The sequence below is a fragment of the Protopterus annectens genome, chromosome 9.part0 (assembly GCF_019279795.1).
Source record: "Protopterus annectens isolate FY-2018-M chromosome 9.part0, PAN1.0, whole genome shotgun sequence".
Classification (NCBI taxonomy): Eukaryota; Metazoa; Chordata; order Ceratodontiformes; family Protopteridae; genus Protopterus; species Protopterus annectens.
The window spans coordinates 1810156310-1810176141 of record NC_056743.1 but is presented as its reverse complement, the minus strand read 5'-3'; the positions used below and the strand labels follow the sequence as shown (position 1 = coordinate 1810176141).

The following is a 19832-nucleotide window of genomic DNA, read 5'->3' as shown; positions in this document are numbered from 1 at the left end:
GGTGTACGTCCCTCACTCTTGCCAGTGGTGAGGACTGAGGCTTATTGATTGCTGGACCAGTACAGGGGTGTCACAATAGGAAGAAAGGATATATGAGAATGGTAGGTAATTTATTTTGTGTAATATGTGTTATTTAGAATGAAAGATCAAATGAAATTTTGTTTAATGGAAAATGGATTTTGGCAGATATATTGTGAAAAATCCAATTATGCTTGTGGAAGAAGGAGCAGGCATCAATTATGGAAGAAGAACAATGGGATATTATAAGGGAAATTATAAATTGTAAGAAATAGAAATGTCTTTATATGTGGCTGTAAATTTTGTAAATAATGTTTTTTAATGTTTTGTTAAATAAAGGACCACTACTCTTTTGATAGGTGCCATGGGATTTTTTACATTCACCTGAGCTTCTAACAACTCAGGCAGCTAGGGCTTCGGTTTAATGTCACATCCAAAAGGCAACACACTCAGGAGTGCAGCACTCCCCTTATGTTGCACTGCAGTTTTAGCATCTGCCTAGTAAGGGAAAAGAAACCACAACCATCTACATCAAAGTGAAGTGTGCTCCATGTTGCATTTCCAATACTGGAACACTCCAACCTGCTGTTGGAGATTTGCAAGTTTAGTGCAGGACTTAACAGAGGCTGACTGGCTGTGCAGGAAAGTTCATCCTGTTGACAAATCATAGCATCATTTGCAATGTTACAAGACAGAGACTAAAAGAGGTTAAGGTAAACATGGAAGTTTGTAACACCATAGTTTTTATCTCATCAGTTGAGAATCCAGTACATTTAACAGATATTTACACTGTAGAAATGCTCTGTAATGGAGTCGTTGTTATTATCAACAAAATGTAAAAAAATATATCTTTTGTATGCAATTCAGAAAAAAATATGCATAATGCTTTTTTATGACAATAATCTTTTCTTTTTCTTTTTTTTACCATGCAGCCCCAAGAAGTGATGAAATTAACCAATCTTTCCTGCTTGAAATATGTACGAGGTATGAACTGCTCCCTTTCAGGTCCTGGCTTCACTTAATCTCTTTTTTCTTTCTCAGTGAAACCAATGATACTGCAGCTGTTATAGTTGAGTTCTATTTTTCTAGAAGCATTTATTGTAACCTCACTTTTATCACTCCTCCATCCAGGCAGAAAATGTAGTATAAGCTAATGTCACCTCCTTATTCTTGAATTCTGGGTCTGGTGTACAATACACCTGTTTTGTTTTTCAGCAGCCTCCCTACATCAAATACAGCAGGAATGAAAAACTGCTGACAGCGAATGGGTTTGAAAATGTTGATAAGAAAGTCTTCAAAATAACTGAGGTCTTTTCTACATTCTTCTTAACACTCCAGCCATAATGAATAGCTAGGGGTTCATACCAACATCCACAGTTTATGTTTCCCCAAAATATGCTCACAGTGCTGTTACAAAATGAAAATTTTAAATAACACTAAATGTTTGAAAAGCTACATAGTTCAAACAGCTGCATACACTAATGTATGAAAAATATTGGCACTCAACAATTGCCCAAAGTGTACCAAGGAGATTTTGTAAAAACTCTGTTTTAAACTACCTGCATTACAATCTTAAGGTCTAAAGTACTTCACTTTCAGTGCACAGACAAGTCTTGTTGTATACATTTAATCATGCATTATGTCATATGCTGTAATAAATAAGCAGATTTGTCCAACAATCAGTATCAGGGTCATGTAATAATAACAGCAATTTATGTCAGTTTCTACAAAGAAAGGAGAAAAGAAAGCATAGACATGCATAATAAAATGAGTGGGCTGCAACAGGGTTTTCATCACCACAGCAGTGGACAACTTCTCTTTCTCCACTGGGCCTGGAAAGAAGCTTTGGATTGATATACCCTTAATAGCTAAACATCATTTCTTCTGTTTCCTTTTCATCTTATTGTTCACCTTAAGATTCTTCTCCATGCATTTTGCCTTTGAATTCTGATGAGTATAAGCAAAAATTTGCATGACCACAAACACTAATATTACCAAATTTTATTAAAACATTTATTGTACTATGTATGAGTCTAGTTATAAAATGAAAATATGCATTGCATACTTAAATTCATCTTGAACATATCACATTTCAAAGCTGGTAGACTGAGGAAATATATTTGCAGGAATGTATGTTACATGCTATGTCATATGCTACACTGCTAAGTATTAACCTTCACAATTCAGTCTTGCCAATGAGATTTAGATGCAGGCACTATGATTCAGTCAGTTAAAGCTTGAGGGAATCACATTCCCAAGTGTAACTGCAGTGCTGGTGACCCAGGGTCAAGGATGGTGCTGGGTTGCCTGATTTTTAAGACAGTAGAACTGATATTCCATTATTAGCTCTCTCCAGTATACTTAAGCACGAAATGTCAAACAGGTAGGGAAGGTATGCAGCATGACATTTTGCTGGGTCTCCTGTAAAGAGTAAAGATCTGTTAGAAAAATTATTCCACACTCACTGAAGTGTCCAAATGGTAACAAGCTAGTCAGGCCAGAAGGACTAATGGGGACATTCAAGAAATAATTTGCAATTGATTCAAGAGGTCTAGCTCTAGTTCCCAAACAAAATGAGCACAAGTGTCAGCCACAGGAGAGAAGATGGGAGAAATATCACTAGGCATCCTTTGTGGAGACCAGTGACATAGTTGGAGCCTTCCACTCACAGGGCAGGGGTCTGGGTTTCCTGAAGGTTTGTTTCACTTGTGGAAGAAAGTGATGGCTGAATGCTGCCTGCATTCAATGACCATCTCCTGAAGTGTTTAAAAAGCAAGAAAGAGGCATGTTAGTGAGTATAACGGGAATCCTTTCAAGTGTTTCATTTAAAGTATGGTATTTTGGAGCCTCAGGGACTCAATAAAGAATGTAGTTGGAAGTATGTGATTTGAATTGTATGCTTAATTGACTAATTGTTTTGTGCAATATGCTGTATATAAGAAAATTGTATTTTGTAGTGTTTTTGCTCTTGGAAGGCTGTGTAAGCTGAGGCGCTAAGTGTTTCATTAAATTCACTTACTTCTTGGATTGGTGGTCTTGGTGGTATTTTATTATTTTGTTTTTTTAAGTTGTATTTACTACTCCTTTCATATCTGCCTGTTTGATAAATGTGCTGCAATCAGATCTTGCCTAATTAGGAATCAATGGGCAAATGTTATGGCAATCAGTCAGATGGTCAGCAGGCACAGGGGTCCAGAAAGAAAAAAAAAACAGAAATAGTTTAGGTCTGCAATTTTAAATTAACTGGCCCCACTTAAAAAAAAAAAAAACAAGTTAAATCAAGTACTATCCACTGCACTGGTTATGCAGGAGTGCAAAAGATTTCATGAAACTTACAGATGTTACTTAGAGAACTTAGCCACAAACAAAACTCGACCAAACTATCAGCAATTCAGAGAACTTAGAAACAGAGCCAAATACCATACTATGTTAGACAAAACAAAAAACATATAACACTAACCTCCAAAATAAAAATTACCATAATCCCAAACTATTCAGGGCTTCATAAATCATCTCCTAAATCCTTGCAAATCAACACAGCTGTCACCTTCGCAGAGGCTCTCAAAAAAATCTACCCAAGCAACAGGGACCTCCAAAGAGAAATCCAAGCAACCTCCACCCCCAACACAACCCAAATGACACATAGCCCACCAACTCACTGTGCCACTCAACCACAGCCCATAAGGCATAACAACGTACCCAACACTCTAGTCATAGGTGACTCTATAGTCAGGCACACTGATGTTCCACTCACCAGGCTAAACAAGGAGAAAGTTACTGACAGCTGCCTGTCAGATGCCAGGATCCACCACATAATGCATGCACTCAGGTCACTCCACAAGTACAAATATGACTCTGTCATTGCCCATGTTGGTGTGAATTAACTGAGACATACCTCCCTGGACTACATGAAAAGAGACATGGAAGAGCTGTCCGATCTTGTAGCCCAGGCAGATTTGACCCTAGCCCTGAGTAGCATCCTGCCATCACCCAGAATGATACCACAGTACAAGGACAAAATGACTGACTTCAACAATTGGTTAAGCTTCTGGTGTCATTCTAAGGGGATCCAGTATCTGTCTGCCTGGGATGACATGATCGACAAACTACAATGCTTTGCCAGAGATTGCCTGCACCTGTCACCCTTGGGATTCTGGATACTGGCTAAGGCTCTTGCCACCCCTATAGTGCCTTTTTTAGGCAAGATTCAAATGACAAATTCACCACTGTAACAGGTACAAGCAAGCAAAATCTAAGGGTAATGCTACTTAATGTTAGAAGTCTAAACTTCAAAATGCACTCATTCGAGGCACTCCTTAAAATGGAGAACATCGACATCTGTGCAGTGATACAGACCTGGTTCAAGGCTCCAGAGAGCACACCTCATTACAAGGCTATAATTCATACCACACCTTTCGGCCTTCTAACCTGGACCGAAGTACTAAAGGCGGAGGTATGTCCATATTCATTAAGGATATCCACACCTCCAGGCTAATTACTCAGCATAATGCATCCGAGATTATGCAAGTGCAACTAACTCTGGGAAAGACCACAATCCAAATTGTAGCTTGCTACAGATCCTCCACCATGCCCTAGGATTCCCACTCCTCATTTCTTGATACACTGGAAAATATTAGGGTACAACCTAACACCCTAATAATGGGCAATTTCAACTACCCCGCCATTAACTGGGAAAACTACTCATGTACCAACTCTTGTGCTCAACGTTTTCTGGAATTCATTAATTCCAGTGCCTTGGATCAACTTATCCACACCCCAACCAGGGGCAGCAATATCCTAGACCTGGTCATTACCAGCATGGGCAACAGGTGTTCCACACCAGAGGTCAATTCCTCGTTGGTCAGATCTGACCACAAGCAAATAAGCAAATCACCCTAGAAATCCACATCCCACCCCCACCCCCATTAGGGAAACCACCATAAAAAATTTCTCCAAAGCCAACTTCACACTTCTTAAGACAGAAGTGGCAAACTTCACGACACCCATGCTGACAGACAATAGAGGTACGACTGCTGAATCCTATACAATTGCACTTTATAAGCACTTACACAAGTGCATGGATCGTGCAATCCCTAACAGAACCAAGATGCTATCCTCCAAAAAAAGGAAGCCAATCTGGTGGTCCCCTGCTATAAACAAACTCTACAACAGAAGAAAGAAACTGTTGCAAAAAAGAGTAAATCCCATGATTGGAGGAACTCCATGGTCAGCCTCAGTAAGAAGCTGAGATCCCTCATAAAATTCTCCAAAGCTAGTTACGAAAACAAAATTGCCACTAATTCTGAAGACAACCACAAAGCATTCTATAGCTGTGTGTCAAGAATCTCAATGGCAACACTCAGACCTGCTCTGAGTTACAGCACAATGGCACTAAATATACTGAACCAACTGATATTGCCAACATCCTGGCAGATAGGTTCAGTGCTAACTTTACCCCTCTCTCATCCCCTAAAGGGCCCATCTTTATACCAGAAGAATGCAAAGTTCCTGTAATCACGGCTGCACAGGTAAAAAACACACTCTCCAGAGCCAAGAACACAGCATCCATGGGACCTGACAACATCCCAGTCTGCTTTCTACATGAACTACAGAATGAACTGGCACCCCACCTATGTACCATGTTCAATCATAGCCTCACCTCAGGCTTTGTGCCCACTGAATGGTGAACAGCAACGGTTATCCCACTCCACAAAGGGGGAGCCACCATGGACCCCCAGGAACTACCGTCCCATTAGCCTGACAAGCCTGGTCTACAAAGGCTATGGAACGTATCATCATAGAACTTATAAACAATGACACTGATAATCTCCAAACTCTGGACCCTACTCAGTTCAGGTTTGTAAAAGGCAGATCATGTCTCCTAAACCTGATAGACTTCTTTCAAGCAGTCACCAAAGCCATAGATGAGGGTAAGGTGGTTCACACAGCCAGTCTAGATCTCACCAAGTCTTTCAACACCATCCCCCACTCTGGAATTATAGATAAACTCACTAAACTAGGTATAAATCCCTAAGTCACAAGATGGATTGCCAACTGGCTCACTGACAGAACCCACACTGTGAAAGTAGCAGACTCTAAATACAACTTCAGACCAGTGACAAGTGGAGTACCACAGGGTTCAGTCCTAGGTCTTCTCCTGTTTGGTATCTACTTCTCTGAAGTACAGGCTAACACAGAAGGTCTTTGGCTAACAAAGTTCACAGATAACTGCAAACTTGGAGCCATAATCAAAACTCCTAACGATGTGGACATCCTACAAAAGGGCCTCACTGAGACAGATGCCTGGTGTCAAAGCCATGGCCTCAAGCTCAATGCCAAAAAGTGCATTGTCATCCCTTTTGGTAAAAAACTCTGTACCCATGAACTACCACATAGGCAGTAGTCTACTTAACACCAAACGTGTGATGAGAGACCTTGGGACACAGGTGGACAGTAGTCTCTCCTTTGATAATCACATTGCCACAGTAGTCAGGAAATCCTTCTACATGGCATAACTCATCACAAAAGGTTTCTCATCCAGGAAAAAAGAGGTCATTGTTCCTCTCTACTCATCACTCATTAGACCCATTATAGAGTACAACACCCCTTTTGGTATGTACCTCACAAGACATCTACAACAACTGGAAAGGCCACAGAAATACCTCACAAAGAGGATTACCAGCCTCAAACAGATGCCCTACGCAGACCATCTCAAAAACCTCCAGCTTTACTGTGTCGCATATTGCCTGCTCAGTGATAATCTCTGCCAACATACAAAGCTATGTCAAACCCAGAGCTGTTGGACATGCACCACGTAAAGAAATCCCAATCCCTCCAAGCTACATGCTCTAGGGACCTAAACCTTGTCACCACAATAAACAGAACATGCTGGAGGGATAGATTCCTGTCCCAGAGACTTCCCATACTCTGGAACAAACTACCTATCTATATCAAACAAAGTTCCTCATTACTACTCTTCAAGAAAAATCTTGATGACTGAATGGGAGCTAGGAAATTCACCCCAGGGATCACTTCTGTGGCTCTGCTTGACAGGGGCACAGGAAAATAATTTTCTTGGGTGGCAAAAGCCAGGGTACCGTTTGGCTAGGCTTATATAGGCCCTAGGGCCAATAGCCTAGTACCTACCTATGAACCTATGAACCTGCTGTTAAATCTAATAACTCAGCTAACATTGCTAACAAATTTATCTCTAACTTTATTAAATCGGTCTCTTCATTTCTCAGTAGTGCTACAGTACATTGCAAACTCTAATTATTCTCCATACTCTGTCTCTCCTGCCAGTTCCTACTGCTAACAACAAAAAACTACTACTTAAGTTAAAACCCACCTCCCTAACACCAGACAATCTACTCTGAGACTATCTATAAATGGCAGCAGAGGCCATAGCTTGCCTCGTCTCATTTCTGATAAGCCACTCAATGAATCTTATGTACATTTACTATGGAAAAATGTTACATCCTTTCTTTCCACAAAGGTGGTCAGTGACCTCATCAGTTATAGACCCATCGCCATCCTCCATCAAAATATTTGAGAAGTGCATTCAGACCCAACTTCTGCATTATATCTTACAAAATGCACTCCTCTCCCCTTCACAGCGTGGCTTTATCCCCCACCACAGTACCCCAGCTGCCCTCCTCAGCTTCACTAATACTGTTAACAGGAAGAGAAATGATGGAAACCTTGTATCTGCTCTCTTCTTGATCTATCCAAATCTTTCAGCAGTATTTCCCACTCTATACACTTACAAAACTCACCAGTCTAAGCCTCCTTGACTCCTCCCTGTTCTTTCTGCTTACCTCTCTAACAAATTCAGGGCAGTAAAATGGCTCACTGACATCTCATCCTGTCTCCCTGTTGTAGTTGGGGTCTCACAAGATCCATACTGTGACCCATCCTTGTTAATTACCTTAACCTGGCCAGTTAGAATGCTACTTTAGTACTGGACACAAACAATTTTACCATCATCTGCTCAGAAAATAACCCTGATTTCCTATCAAAACTGACTCAGGAATTCTTCACTTCTACAGAAAGCTGGTTGACTACTTCTGAGTAACCCTTAAACCCTAACAGAACAAAACTAATTATCTTCACTCCCAAACACCTCGTAATAAAGAAAGCATCCTTCAATAATACCCCTTCCAGCAATGCCAAAATAGAACTCATCACACAAACCAAGCTACTAGAAGTTTACGTAGATGAAGACCTAAAGTTTGACTTCTCCATTCAACATACAGTGAAAAAAAAAACACAACAGAAACTAAGGACTCTCTATAGGACGAAACCCTATGTATCTAACACTGCAAGTTATCATATCATCACTACCCTCCAAGCACCAAATCTCGTTTTCTCAGCATCGGTACTGACAAACATCCAACTAACTCAACTAAACACACTTGTGCAGTGCTACAGCAAGATCACAAAATTTGCAGCCATCTTCCCTCATAGGTCACATCAGTGTCTGGCCTTCAGAGCCCTCCAGTGGCCTGAACTACCTCACCAACTCATATACTCTCAACTCCCTATTATCCACAATCTTATAAACAAACTAAGTGACTGACAATCTCCAGCCAGCCTTGTACAACCATACAATCTACCCAGAAGCTAGCACTCATCTGAGAAATTATCAAGAAGGAGGCAACAGTATTCCAAATTCAAAATTTATTAGAACAAGTTTAGCGCTTTTATTTCATGCATCACATAGAACATCCTCAGAACTAAATCTGTTATTAGACACCTCTTTTATACATAATTAAAATCACATGATAACAATGTTAGACCCAACCTACCAATTAAAACTGATTACAAAGTAAAACCATACTCAAAAATAAAAATAACAATAAACTATGTAGTGTCATAGTATTTGCACTTTAAAACAGAATTAATGGCCATTGAATTGTTCATACCTGGAAAACACATTGCATTGACTAAAATTTGCCATTTTAATTCACATTTGTTAAGATGTTCTTCTATAACAAAACCCCTTTTGTCTTTTGTTAGTTGCTCCATTTAATTCACATTTATTTATTAAGATGTTCTTCTGTAACAAAACTCTTTTTGTCTTTTGTTAGTTACTCAATAACTACAAAAGCAAAATTGTGGTCTATATTTTCTTGTTTATGTCTAAAAAGGGCATTTGTGGTATTCAATTTTTGAATGTCTTGCATGTGTTCATAGTCAGTTCTTAAGCATCCTCTGGCTTTCCCTATGTAAAAAGCAGGACACTTAGAACACAAAGCGCCATATACCACTAGGGTGGAAGATCCTGGAGGATAAGGAAAAGCCAGAACATGAGAAGACCGAGTCCTGAACTACAGACATACTATAGGTCCTAGAGTCATGGTGAAGAGTGTTATTTATTTATTTTATTTATTTATTTAACATTTGTTTACCGGGATGGTCTGACTGAACAAAAGTGTCCATTTTCAGTGGAGGCCCAAGGAGAAAAGCTCCAGCAATGTACATTTTTACTAATATATGTCAAGTACAACAAAAAAAGTTTACTATACAGCTTATAGGTATCTACTTACAGTCTAGCAGAGATCAGTAAAGCAATTTATATACATAGGAGAGGCATAGAAAAGAGTTGATATAAGATGGGAGTGAGCAATAGTAGCCCTAGTTGATGGGGTAAGAAATGGTTTTATACGTATAAAGATCCAATTTTCTGTTAACAGTTTTGATGGTGTTGTTGATGTGTTGGTCAAAAGAGAGATTGTTATCAATGGTAACACCAAGTAGTTTTGTTGTGGAGTCAGGAGAGATGATAGTTTTGTTGTTTGAATAGATAGAGAAGTTAAGTGGAGAGGACGAGTGGTGGGGTGAAGAGGAGAAGTTTGGTTTTGGCATTGAGAAGTAGATACCGTCTAGTAAACCATGTTTCTACAGTGTTGAATGTAGTTTGAGTTAGAGTGGTTAGATCAGAAGAGGTGGATGCTGAACAAATGATAGTCGAGTCGTCTGCATATTGAATGCAGGTAGCTTAAGGAATTACAGAGTGGAGATCATTAATGTAGAGGGAGAACAGGAGAGGGCCAAGGATAGAGCCTTGAGGGACACCTATTGCAATGGGAAGTAAGGAGGAGATATGGTTTTTCCAAAGAACGGCTTGTTGTCTGTTACTGAGGTATGATGTAAACCAGTTGATGGCAAGGCTGTCAAATGAGAGGGAGTTGAGAATGCTAATTAGAGAAGAGTGGTTGACCATGTCAAAAGCTTTAGAGAGGTCAATGAAAAGGGCAGAAGAGAGTAGGTTCTTGTTGCTGATAATGGTGTCTGCAAAGGAAAGGAGGGCAGTGGTAGTACTATGGTGGGGTCTAAAGCCATGCTGACAGTGAGCTAAAATATTGTGAATAGATAGCTACTGTACCAGTTGCTGATGTATACATTTCTCCATAATTTTTGCTAATGGAGAGAGAAGAGCAATAGGTCTAAAGTTGGAATAATCAATAGAGTTACCACCTTTATGTAGTGGGATAATATGAGAAATTTTCCAGATAGGAGGGATGGTTCCTTCTTGGATGGTTCTATGTATGAGTAAAGAAATTGGGTACACAATTACTTTGGCTGCTTTTTGTAAGAATAGGGGAGGGAGCTTGTCAGCAGAGGGAGTACATGGTTTGAGTTTGAGAAGTAGTTTGAAGATGGTAGAGGTAGAGATGGGTTGTAAAGAGAAGCTACAGTTAGAGTTTAAGTGATTGTTAGGAGGATAAAGTTATTAGTATTTAATTGTCTGGCGAGAGATTGAATAGTATCAGAGAAGAGTGAGTTAAAAGTATTTGCAGTTTGAAGAGGGGTGTCTGGGTTGGCATTTAGTGGGAGGGAGTTTTAGCAGTACCAGGAGAAAGGTCTATTAATAGAAGACCAGAATTGTTTGGGTTTATTTAGGTTAGATCTTCAGAATACAAATTAATTGCTCTTCAGACTTCTGTCCTGCCTTACTCCCAACTGGTGACCATCGACCTTGGTCTGCCCTCACTAAATGTGACTTTGTTTGCCTCATACCTCAAAGAACTTAACTCTGATCTTCAGAATACAAATTAATTGCTCTTCAGACTTCTGTCCTGCCTTACTCCCAACTGGTGACCATCGACCTTGGTCTGCCCTCACTAAATGTGACTTTGTTTGCCTCATACCTCAAAGAACTTCACTCTGATCTTCAGAATACAAATTAATTGCTCTTCAGACTTTTGTCCTGCCTTACTCCCAACTGGTGACCATCGACCTTGGTCTGCCCTCATTAAATGTGACTTTGTTTGCCTCATACCTCAAAGAACTTAACTCTGATCTTCAGAATACAAATTAATTGCTCTTCAGACTTCTGTCCTGCCTTACTCCCAACTGGTGACCATCGACCTTGGTCTGCCCTCACTAAATGTGACTTTGTTTGCCTCATACCTCAAAGAACTTAACTCTGATCTTCAGAATACAAATTAATTGCTCTTCAGACTTCTGTCCTGCCTTACTCCCAACTGGTGACCATCGACCTTGGTCTGCCCTCACTAAATGTGACTTTGTTTGCCTCATACCTCAAAGAACTTAACTCTGATCTTCAGAATACAAATTAATTGCTCTTCAGACTTCTGTCCTGCCTTTCTCCCAACTGGTGACCATCGACCTTGGTCTGCCCTCACTAAATGTGACTTTGTTTGCCTCATACCTCAAAGAACTTAACTCTGATCTTCAGAATACAAATTAATTGCTCTTCAGACTTCTGTCCTGCCTTACTCCCAACTGGTGACCATCAACTTGGTCTGCCCTCACTAAATGTGACTTTGTTTGCCTCATACCTCAAAGAACTTAACTCTGATCTTCAGAATACAAATTAATTGCTCTTCAGACTTCTGGCCTGCCTTACTCCCAACTGGTGACCATCGACCTTGGTCTGCCCTCACTAAATGTGACTTTGTTTGCCTCATACCTCAAAGAACTTAACTCTGATCTTCAGAATACAAATTAATTGCTCTTCAGACTTCTGTCCTGCCTTACTCCCAACTGGTGACCATCGACCTTGGTCTGCCCTCACTAAATGTGACTTTGTTTGCCTCATACCTCAAAGAACTTAACTCTGATCTTCAGAATACAAATTAATTGCTCTTCAGACTTCTGTCCTGCCTTACTCCCAACTGGTGACCATCGACCTTGGTCTGCCCTCACTAAATGTGACTTTGTTTGCCTCATACCTCAAAGAACTTAACTCTGATCTTCAGAATACAAATTAATTGCTCTTCAGACTTCTGTCCTGCTTACTCCCAACTGGTGACCATCGACCTTGGTCTGCCCTCACTAAATGTGACTTTGTTTGCCTCATACCTCAAAGAACTTAACTCTGATCTTCAGAATACAAATTAATTGCTCTTCAGACTTCTGTCCTGCCTTACTCCCAACTGGTGACCACCGACCTTGGTCTGCCCTCACTAAATGTGACTTTGTTTGCCTCATACCTCAAAGAACTTAACTCTGATCTTTAGAATACAAATTAATTGCTCTTCAGACTTCTGTCCTGCCTTACTCCCAACTGGTGACCATCGACCTTGGTCTGCCCTCACTAAATGTGACTTTGTTTGCCTCATACCTCAAAGAACTTAACTCTGATCTTCAGAATACAAATTAATTGCTCTTCAGACTTCTGTCCTGCCTTACTCCCAACTGGTGACCATCGACCTTGGTCTGCCCTCACTAAATGTGACTTTGTTTGCCTCATACCTCAAAGAACTTAACTCTGATCTTCAGAATACAAATTAATTGCTCTTCAGACTTCTGTCCTGCCTTACTCCCAACTGGTGACCATCAACCTTGGTCTGCCCTCACTAAATGTGACTTTGTTTGCCTCATACCTCAAAGAACTTAACTCTGATCTTCAGAATACAAATTAATTGCTCTTCAGACTTCTGTCCTGCCTTACTCCCAACTGGTGACCATCGACCTTGGTCTGCCCTCACTAAATGTGACTTTGTTTGCCTCATACCTCAAAGAACTTAACTCTGATCTTCAGAATACAAATTAATTGCTCTTCAGACTTCTGTCCTGCCTTACTCCCAACTGGTGACCATCGACCTTGGTCTGCCCTCACTAAATGTGACTTTGTTTGCCTCATACCTCAAAGAACTTAACTCTGATCTTCAGAATACAAATTAATTGCTCTTCAGACTTCTGTCCTGCCTTACTCCCAACTGGTGACCATCGACCTTGGTCTGCCCTCACTAAATGTGACTTTGTTTGCCTCATACCTCAAAGAACTTAACTCTGATCTTCAGAATACAAATTAATTGCTCTTCAGACTTCTGTCCTGCCTTACTCCCAACTGGTGACCATCGACCTTGGTCTGCCCTCACTAAATGTGACTTTGTTTGCCTCATACCTCAAAGAACTTAACTCTGATCTTCAGAATACAAATTAATTGCTCTTCAGACTTCTGTCCTGCCTTACTCCCAACTGGTGACCATCGACCTTGGTCTGCCCTCACTAAATGTGACTTTGTTTGCCTCATACCTCAAAGAACTTAACTCTGATCTTCAGAATACAAATTAATTGCTCTTCAGACTTCTGTCCTGCCTTACTCCCAACTGGTGACCATCGACCTTGGTCTGCCCTCACTAAATGTGACTTTGTTTGCCTCATACCTCAAAGAACTTAACTCTGATCTTCAGAATACAAATTAATTGCTCTTCAGACTTCTGTCCTGCCTTACTCCCAACTGGTGACCATCGACCTTGGTCTGCCCTCACTAAATGTGACTTTGTTTGCCTCATACCTCAAAGAACTTAACTCTGATCTTCAGAATACAAATTAATTGCTCTTCAGACTTCTGTCCTGCCTTACTCCCAACTGGTGACCATCGACCTTGGTCTGCCCTCACTAAATGTGACTTTGTTTGCCTCATACCTCAAAGAACTTAACTCTGATCTTCAGAATACAAATTAATTGCTCTTCAGACTTCTGTCCTGCCTTACTCCCAACTGGTGACCATCGACCTTGGTCTGCCCTCACTAAATGTGACTTTGTTTGCCTCATACCTCAAAGAACTTAACTCTGATCTTCAGAATACAAATTAATTGCTCTTCAGACTTCTGTCCTGCCTTACTCCCAACTGGTGACCATCGACCTTGCTCTGCCCTCACTAAATGTGACTTTGTTTGCCTCATACCTCAAAGAACTTAACTCTGATCTTCAGAATACAAATTAATTGCTCTTCAGACTTCTGTCCTGCCTTACTCCCAACTGGTGACCATCGACCTTGGTCTGCCCTCACTAAATGTGACTTTGTTTGCCTCATACCTCAAAGAACTTAACTCTGATCTTCAGAATACAAATTAATTGCTCTTCAGACTTCTGTCCTGCCTTACTCCCAACTGGTGACCATCGACCTTGGTCTGCCCTCACTAAATGTGACTTTGTTTGCCTCATACCTCAAAGAACTTAACTCTGATCTTCAGAATACAAATTAATTGCTCTTCAGACTTCTGTCCTGCCTTACTCCCAACTGGTGACCATCGACCTTGGTCTGCCCTCACTAAATGTGACTTTGTTTGCCTCATACCTCAAAGAACTTAACTCTGATCTTCAGAATACAAATTAATTGCTCTTCAGACTTCTGTCCTGTCTTACTCCCAACTGGTGACCATCGACCTTGGTCTGCCCTCACTAAATGTGACTTTGTTTGCCTCATACCTCAAACAACTTAACTCTGATCTTCAGAATACACATTAATTGCTCTTCAGACTTCTGTCCTGCCTTACTCCCAACTGGTGACCATCGACCTTGGTCTGCCCTCACTAAATGTGACTTTGTTTGCCTCATACCTCAAAGAACTTAACTCTGATCTTCAGAATACAAATTAATTCCTCTTCAGACTTCTGCCCTGCCTTACTCCCAACTGGTGACCATCGACCTTGGTCTGCCCTCACTAAATGTGACTTTGTTTGCCTCATACCTCAAAGAACTTAACTCTGATCTTCAGAATACAAATTAATTGCTCTTCAGACTTCTGTCCTGCCTTACTCCCAACTGGTGACCATCGACCTTGGTCTGCCCTCACTAAATGTGACTTTGTTTGCCTCATACCTCAAAGAACTTAACTCTGATCTTCAGAATACAAATTAATTGCTCTTCAGACTTCTGTCCTGCCTTACTCCCAACTGGTGACCATCGACCTTGGTCTGCCCTCACTAAATGTGACTTTGTTTGCCTCATACCTCAAAGAACTTAACTCTGATCTTCAGAATACAAATTAATTGCTCTTCAGACTTCTGTCCTGCCTTACTCCCAACTGGTGACCATCGACCTTGGTCTGCCCTCACTAAATGTGACTTTGTTTGCCTCATACCTCTAAGAACTTAACTCTGATCTTCAGAATACAAATTAATTGCTCTTCAGACTTCTGTCCAGCCTTACTCCCAACTGGTGACCATCGACCTTGGTCTGCCCTCACTAAATGTGACTTTGTTTGCCTCATACCTCAAAGAACTTAACTCTGATCTTCAGAATACAAATTAATTGCTCTTCAGACTTCTGTCCTGCCTTACTCCCAACTGGTGACCATCGACCTTGGTCTGCCCTCACTAAATGTGACTTTGTTTGCCTCATACCTCAAAGAACTTAACTCTGATCTTCAGAATACAAATTAATTGCTCTTCAGACTTCTGTCCTGCCTTACTCCCAACTGGTGACCATCGACCTTGGTCTGCCCTCACTAAATGTGACTTTGTTTGCCTCATACCTCAAAGAACTTAACTCTGATCTTCAGAATACAAATTAATTGCTCTTCAGACTTCTGTCCTGCCTTACTCCCAACTGGTGACCATCGAACTTGGTCTGCCCTCACTAAATGTGACTTTGTTTGCCTCATACCTCAAAGAACTTAACTCTGATTTTCAGAATACAAATTAATTGCTCTTCAGACTTCTGTCCTGCCTTACTCCCAACTGGTGACCATCGACCTTGGTCTGCCCTCACTAAATGTGACTTTGTTTGCCTCATACCTCAAAGAACTTAACTCTGATCTTCAGAATACAAATTAATTGCTCTTCAGACTTCTGTCCTGCCTTACTCCCAACTGGTGACCATCGACCTTGGTCTGCCCTCACTAAATGTGACTTTGTTTGCCTCATACCTCAAAGAAATTAACTCTGATCTTCAGAATACAAATTAATTGCTCTTCAGACTTCTGTCCTGCCTTACTCCCAACTGGTGACCATCGACCTTGGTCTGCCCTCACTAAATGTGACTTTGTTTGCCTCATACCTCAAAGAACTTAACTCTGATCTTCAGAATACAAATTAATTGCTCTTCAGACTTCTGTCCTGCCTTACTCCCAACTGGTGACCATCGACCTTGGTCTGCCCTCACTAAATGTGACTTTGTTTGCCTCATACCTCAAAGAACTTAACTCTGATCTTCAGAATACAAATTAATTGCTCTTCAGACTTCTGTCCTGCCTTACTCCCAACTGGTGACCATCGACCTTGGTCTGCCCTCACTAAATGTGACTTTGTTTGCCTCATACCTCAAAGAACTTAACTCTGATCTTCAGAATACAAATTAATTGCTCTTCAGACTTCTGTCCTGCCTTACTCCCAACTGGTGACCATCGACCTTGGTCTGCCCTCACTAAATGTGACTTTGTTTGCCTCATACCTCAAAGAACTTAACTCTGATCTTCAGAATACAAATTAATTGCTCTTCAGACTTCTGTCCTGCCTTACTCCCAACTGGTGACCATCGACCTTGGTCTGCCCTCACTAAATGTGACTTTGTTTGCCTCATACCTCAAAGAACTTAACTCTGATCTTCAGAATACAAATTAATTGCTCTTCAGACTTCTGTCCTGCCTTACTCCCAACTGGTGACCATCGACCTTAGTCTGCCCTCACTAAATGTGACTTGGTTTGCCTCATACCTCAAAGAACTTAACTCTGATCTTCAGAATACAAATTAATTGCTCTTCAGACTTCTGTCCTGCCTTACTCCCAACTGGTGACCATCGACCTTGGTCTGCCCTCACTAAATGTGACTTTGTTTGCCTCATATCTCAAAGAACTTAACTCTGATCTTCAGAATACAAATTAATTGCTCTTCAGACTTCTGTCCTGCCTTACTCCCAACTGGTGACCATCGACCTTGGTCTGCCCTCACTAAATGTGACTTTGTTTGCCTCATACCTCAAAGAACTTAACTCTGATCTTCAGAATACAAATTAATTGCTCTTCAGACTTCTGTCCTGCCTTACTCCCAACTGGTGACCATCGACCTTGGTCTGCCCTCACTAAATGTGACTTTGTTTGCCTCATACCTCAAAGAACTTAACTCTGATCTTCAGAATACAAATTAATTGCTCTTCAGACTTCTGTCCTGCCTTACTCCCAACTGGTGACCATCGACCTTGCTCTGCCCTCACTAAATGTGACTTTGTTTGCCTCATACCTCAAAGAACTTAACTCTGATCTTCAGAATACAAATTAATTGCTCTTCAGACTTCTGTCCTGCCTTACTCCCAACTGGTGACCATCGACCTTGGTCTGCCCTCACTAAATGTGACTTTGTTTGCCTCATACCTCAAAGAACTTAACTCTGATCTTCAGAATACAAATTAATTGCTCTTCAGACTTCTGTCCTGCCTTACTCCCAACTGGTGACCATCGACCTTGGTCTGCCCTCACTAAATGTGACTTTGTTTGCCTCATACCTCAAAGAACTTAACTCTGATCTTCAGAATACAAATTAATTGCTCTTCAGACTTCTGTCCTGCCTTACTCCCAACTGGTGACCATCGACCTTGGTCTGCCCTCACTAAATGTGACTTTGTTTGCCTCATACCTCAAAGAACTTAACTCTGATCTTCAGAATACAAATTAATTGCTCTTCAGACTTCTGTCCTGCCTTACTCCCAACTGGTGACCATCGACCTTGGTCTGCCCTCACTAAATGTGACTTTGTTTGCCTCATACCTCAAAGAACTTAACTCTGATCTTCAGAATACAAATTAATTGCTCTTCAGACTTCTGTCCTGCCTTACTCCCAACTGGTGACCATCGACCTTGGTCTGCCCTCACTAAATGTGACTTTGTTTGCCTCATACCTCAAAGAACTTAACTCTGATCTTCAGAATACAAATTAATTGCTCTTCAGACTTCTGTCCTGCCTTACTCCCAACTGGTGACCATCGACCTTGGTCTGCCCTCACTAAATGTGACTTTGTTTGCCTCATACCTCAAAGAACTTAACTCTGATCTTCAGAATACAAATTAATTGCTCTTCAGACTTCTGTCCTGCCTTACTCCCAACTGGTGACCATCGACCTTGGTCTGCCCTCACTAAATGTGACTTTGTTTGCCTCATACCTCAAAGAACTTAACTCTGATCTTCAGAATACAAATTAATTGCTCTTCAGACTTCTGTCCTGCCTTACTCCCAACTGGTGACCATCGACCTTGGTCTGCCCTCACTAAATGTGACTTTGTTTGCCTCATACCTCAAAGAACTTAACTCTGATCTTCAGAATACAAATTAATTGCTCTTCAGACTTCTGTCCTGCCTTACTCCCAACTGGTGACCATCGACCTTGGTTTGCCCTCACTAAATGTGACTTTGTTTGCCTCATACCTCAAAGAATTTTTTTTATTTATTTATTTATTTTACATTTGTTGACCGGGCTAGTCCAGCTGGATATATGTCCATTTTCAGTAGAGGCCAGGGGAGAAAAGCTCCACACATAACATTAGCAATACAGATAGACAAATTGTTAATTAAGACTTACACATAAAAATATACATTTAAATCAACTTGTAGTCAAAATCAGCATACATTAAAGGAACTCAACAATTTAAACTCATACACAATGTTCTGTCGACTTCAAAGCAAGGTTACCTAAAGCAAAAGGTAATGCAGTAAGGCAACAGCCAAGCAGATTACAGTAATAGCTCGCAGGGAAGGGAAGTGGAAGGAGTATGAAGGAAAGAAAAGATAAGGCACAAGGCCAGAATCAGAAGAAAGAGGAGAAGAAAAAGACAGTCAAGACGAGGTGGGAGAGATAGTAGATGTAGGTCAGAGCATAAGAGGACAGCTGGGAAGGGAAGCAGGGTAGAAGTTTGATTTGAGGCAGAATGAAGGGTAAAAGGTAAGGAGAGAGTAAGGAGAGGGAAGTTAGCCTGGAGTATTACAAGAACAGAGCCAGTGGTTTTGGAAATGTAGTTTGATTTGTTGTTTGAAGAGAGGTAGGGATGAGATTAGTGTTAACTCTGTAGGCAGCAAATTCCATACTCTGCCTACAGTATTGGTGAAAAGAGAGTCACCAGCTAAGTTGTGGGTCTTTATGGGTTTGGTCATCAGTTTACAGGAGGAACAAAGAGAGGTGAGATTGTTATAATGGAGTAGAAGTTGTGAAAGTATAGGGGTGTTGCTAGGTTGGTACAGTAATTTGTGGGCAATTGTAAGTTGTGAAATATTAATATAGTTTTGTAGTTCCAGCCAGCCTAACTGTTTCAAATTGAGGCAGTGATGTGTTCTAAAAGGGTTACCAGTGGCTAAGCGGGCAATGTTATTATAGCAAGTTGCTAGTTTGTTTAGGTTAGTTTTTAAGGTTGGTGAAGATAGGAGAGGCATAGAAAAGAGTTGATATAAGATGGGAGTGAGCAATAGTAGCCCTAGTTGATGGGGTAAGAAATGGTTTTATACGGTATAAAGATCCAATTTTTCTGTTAACAGTTTTGATGGTGTTGTTGATGTGTTGGTCAAAAGAGAGATTGTTATCGATGGTAACACCAAGTAGTTTTGTTGTGGAGTCAGGAGAGATGATAGTT

At 40.8% G+C, this 19832-nt stretch overlaps 1 protein-coding gene across 1 annotated transcript in view; it reads left to right on the top strand.

Moving 5' to 3' along the window:
- LOC122812282 (complement C3-like) overlaps positions 1-19832 on the top strand; it is a 607672-nt gene that overhangs the window by 65483 nt on the left and 522357 nt on the right. The window contains exon 2 of the mRNA XM_044084683.1: positions 951-1002. Within this exon, the coding sequence (XP_043940618.1) occupies positions 951-1002 (52 nt within the window). The remainder of the gene's footprint in view (positions 1-950; positions 1003-19832) is intronic.